Source organism: Geospiza fortis, unplaced genomic scaffold (assembly GCF_000277835.1).
Source record: "Geospiza fortis unplaced genomic scaffold, GeoFor_1.0 scaffold188, whole genome shotgun sequence".
Taxonomy (NCBI): domain Eukaryota; kingdom Metazoa; phylum Chordata; class Aves; order Passeriformes; family Thraupidae; genus Geospiza; species Geospiza fortis.
Window position 1 is genome coordinate 2,491,034 of NW_005054337.1, and position 3,846 is coordinate 2,494,879.

A 3,846-nucleotide genomic window follows, 5' to 3' on the forward strand; every position below is an offset into this window, starting at 1 on the left:
CAGGGCCAAGCCCCTGCACGTGCCGGGATGCCGGATGCGGCAGCACCAGGATGCACCGGAGAGCCCGAGGGAGCGCCCAGCCCGCGGGCACCTGCGCCCCAACCGGTCCCTCGGTGTTTTCGTGGGACCTGATTCATCCCGGAAGGGATTAGGGACGGTGGAAATGGGTGACGTTGTGGTGTGACCAGGACCCGGGATGGACACTGGCGTCAGAGCTGGTCCCTGCTGCTCACTGCCACGTACAGTCCCTGGGACACCACGGAGGAGCCGGCACCCATGGCAGGAGCTGAGGTGTGGGGCACTGCACCCACCGGGCACGGTGAGAGCTGCTGCAGGGCAGGGGCCCCCTGGGATGGAGGGGCTCTGGTAGGCATTGGGCTGGGGGTCACTGCTGGGGGCACTGGGCATCCCAGGCCAGTGGGCAGCTGCTTTGAAGACCTCCATAAGGTGCATTATGTGGGCTGTGGTCCCTCAGGTGAGGCTGCCCGTGGGCTCTATGTGCCCCTGTGGTGCTGAGATGAGGCCCTGGCCCTACTAGAGGTACCTCTGTGTCTGCCGGGCTGGATCCAGGATGGCAGCTGGAGCCCTGTCATCCATAGCCCAGGGCACTGGAGGGGCTCACCCCAGCTAGGGGATGGTCCCTAGGTCTGGCACTGCGGGTGGCTCCTTCCCCACAGCTGGGGTTTTTGAAGGGCATTGCACAGTTCTGCTCTCACTCTGACTGTCCCAACTTTCCCATCACTTCCTTGGGGGCTGCTTCTGCACCCCGGACACCCTGATCCCCACTGAAGTGTAGGTAACCCTACACAGGGTTCCCAGAGCCCTCCCCAAAGTGGGAACAGCTGCTGCCCCCTGGTGCAAATGGGCTGAGCCCCGTTTGCCCTGGTGCAGACCCCCTGCCCCAGGACCAGCTCATTGTGTCCCTGTCCCCCGCTGCTCCATTGCTCCCAGGCAAGGCACAGCTGAAGCTCTTTGTGGCCTTGCCCCAGCCGGGTCTCTGTGTGTCCCCACACGTCCTGTGTCCCTGTGGGGAGCCCCAGCTGGTGTCCCTGGCTCCTGTGTACCCCCAGGGTGGGGGCTGGCAGGGCTGGTTGAGACTCTGCATTGCCCTGCTCCCACGATGGGGCTTCCCCTTTCAGTCACGGTTGGGCAAGGCTGGGCTTTCGGTGGCCGGAGCCCTGTGGTGTCCCCGTGTGTGCTGATGTCACCCAGGGCTCCCTGTCCCCAGTATAAGCCTGGCTGTGCTGGTGCCCAGGGAGGGGATCTCTACACCTGCTGTGTGTCCCCCAGACATGTCCTCTGCTCCAGCCTCCAGGTCCCAGCCTCGAGGTACCGTGTGGCTCTGCCTCTTGCTCCTGCTGCCCACCTGTGGCTCTGCCACCATCACCAGTCCTGGCATCAAGGTCTGGCTGACCCAGAGGACACTGGAGTTTGGTGAGTCTGTGCTCCTGAGTAGGGAGGGATGGGGGGACCAGTGGGGGATGATGCCCAGACTGCCAAGGATGGGGAATGAGGGGAATCAGTGGGTACCCCCAGGAATGATGGCAAGTCTGCCAGGAATGGGGGATGGAAGGACCATCCTGGTCCTGGCTGCTCACTCTGCTAACACCCCAGGTACCCCAGCCCCTTCCTTGGTGTCACCCCAAATTCCCACTTTGCCCCAGGCCGGCGCTTTGGGCTGGAGGTGCTCCAGTCGATGCTGCAGAAGGAGCACGAGCTGAACCTGACGGGTTCCTACAACACCCCACTCCTGGGAACTCTCACCTACGCTGTGCCACGGTAGGAGCCACCTGTGGGCTCCCTGTCCCTGTCCCCATCCCTGTCTGTGCCACAGCCACAAGCACAACTTGCCTGTGTTGTGCAGGATTCACATCCACGAGCTGCAGATGAACGAATCCACGCTGGACTTTGCCGAGGACGTGGGGCTGAGGCTGACGGTGCAGCGCGCCCGGGTCCAGCTCAGCGCCGACTGGGCAGCCCAGCTGGGAGCCATGTGAGTGCCCACGGGGACAGGGACAGGAGCTGGGTGGCCCAGGGTCACCGCTGTCCCTGTGCTCAGCCGCTCTGTCCCCAGCCAGGACAGTGGCTCTGTGGAGCTCGGCATGCAGGACGTGGCCGTGGCCGCGGTGCTGGGGGTGAGCGAGGACGGCAGTGGCCACCCCACGGTTTGGAGCGCCGGCTGTGACACCCACGGCACCGACCTGCACATGGAGTTCCACCGTGGATACAGGTGATGCCAGGCCCCCTGCTCTGTGCTGTCCCTGGCATGCAAGGACTATTAGTGCCCAGCCAGGGTGCTGGGCTGGGGGAGGCTGGCTGGGGGCCATGAGGTGATCTGAGCACCCCACTCTGCCCTACAGCTGGCTCTACAACCTGCTGGCACCTCTGCTCCAGAGAACCCTGCGGCAGCAGCTGAACAAGCAGGTGGGTGCTCAGCCCCTGTGCCCTGGGCTGTCGGTGTCCCTGTCCCCCCCAGCCCAGTGAGAGGCTTGGAGACCCTCATCCCTGACACCCTGCTCTGCTTCCAGCTCTGCCTCGTGCTCCAGAGGGGCATTGACAGGCTGGACACTGCCCTGAAGCACATGAAAGGTGGGTGAGGGGACCCCAGGACTGGGGATGGGCAGGGTGGTCCTGGGGGCTGTGGACAGGACTGGTGCCCAGCAGGGTCTGCAGGACCCCCCTGTGGGGCTGGATCCTGACAGAGCCCGGCTGTGGGAGGGGCTGGTGGTCTGACTCCTCACATCCACCTCCGTGTCCCTGCAGTGTCCACCCAGCTGGACACCATTGCTGCCATTGACCACTCCCTCCTGGCACCACCAGCCTTCACAGAGGAGTATGGGGACATTGCCCTCAAGGTAAGGTCATCCTGGGCATCCCTGGGCCAGATTTGGGAACAGGGGAGCCTGGCTGATCCTCACATCCCTCTGTGTGTCTGTGCAGGGAGAGATCTTCAGGGTGGGCACATACCAGCAGAGACCCTCAGCACTGCCTGTGGTGCTGCCTGTGGCACTCTCCATGGCGCTGCCTGTGGCTTTGCCCACACCCCTGCCCACCCCACCGCCCATGGCACACGAGCCCACGCTGCTGCTGGCTGTCACCGAGTTCGTCGCCAACTCGGCCGCCTTCACCTACTTCACAGCCAGGGCCCTGCGCAGGAACATCTCCAGTGCCATGGCAGGAGTGGCTGCAGAGCAGAGCTGTCCCCACCGGGGTGTCCCCACGCCCACCCCTGCTCAGCCCCAGCCCCCTGATCCCTCCCTGCCTTCCAGCTCCCCCGGCGGTTCCCGCTCCAGCTGAGGACCAAGAGCATGGAGGTCTTCTCCCCTCAGGTGAGTGGGATGGGACACAGGGACAAGGGGACACAGGTAGGACATGGAGTAGGACAGGATGCAGGTGGGATGGGACGTGGGACATGAGACAGGAACAGAAGATGTAATGGGATGCTGGAGGTGGGACAGGAAATGATGCAGGAGGGATGGGAAAGGGATGGGGCACAGGAGGGATGGGATGCAGGAGGGAAAGGTTGCAGGTGGGATGGAACATGGGATGGCACAGAGGTCAAATGGGATGCACGAGGGACACGACAGGGGATGGGGTGCAGTAGAAATGGTAGGTGTTGCAGGCAGTATGGGATGCAGACAGAAGGGAACACCCCAGGACAAGGACGTTGGCAGGGCAGTGATGGGCACACGGGACCTGATGGGGGCATGGCCAGCATGGCTCTGTGCCACCCCTGCCCTGTCCCTCGCAGCTGCAGGAACTCTATCCAGACCAGCCCATGGAGCTGCACCTCTGGGCCCGCCAGCAGCCCCTGCTCTCCTGCCATCCTGCTGCCCTGCACGGGAC

At 64.1% G+C, this 3,846-nt stretch overlaps 1 protein-coding gene across 1 annotated transcript in view; it reads left to right on the forward strand.

The window, feature by feature from the left end:
* Positions 1-1,292: 1,292 nt before the first annotated feature.
* LOC102037664 (bactericidal permeability-increasing protein-like) overlaps positions 1,293-3,846 on the forward strand; it is a 3,771-nt gene continuing 1,217 nt past the window's right edge. Inside the window, exons 1-10 of the mRNA XM_031058003.1 lie at positions 1,293-1,434; positions 1,665-1,779; positions 1,865-1,993; positions 2,075-2,230; positions 2,361-2,424; positions 2,529-2,589; positions 2,764-2,855; positions 2,941-3,174; positions 3,270-3,329; positions 3,752-3,846. The exon at positions 3,752-3,846 is cut by the window's right edge and continues 8 nt beyond it. Coding sequence (XP_030913863.1) covers positions 1,293-1,434; positions 1,665-1,779; positions 1,865-1,993; positions 2,075-2,230; positions 2,361-2,424; positions 2,529-2,589; positions 2,764-2,855; positions 2,941-3,174; positions 3,270-3,329; positions 3,752-3,846 — 1,148 coding nt within the window. The remainder of the gene's footprint in view (positions 1,435-1,664; positions 1,780-1,864; positions 1,994-2,074; positions 2,231-2,360; positions 2,425-2,528; positions 2,590-2,763; positions 2,856-2,940; positions 3,175-3,269; positions 3,330-3,751) is intronic.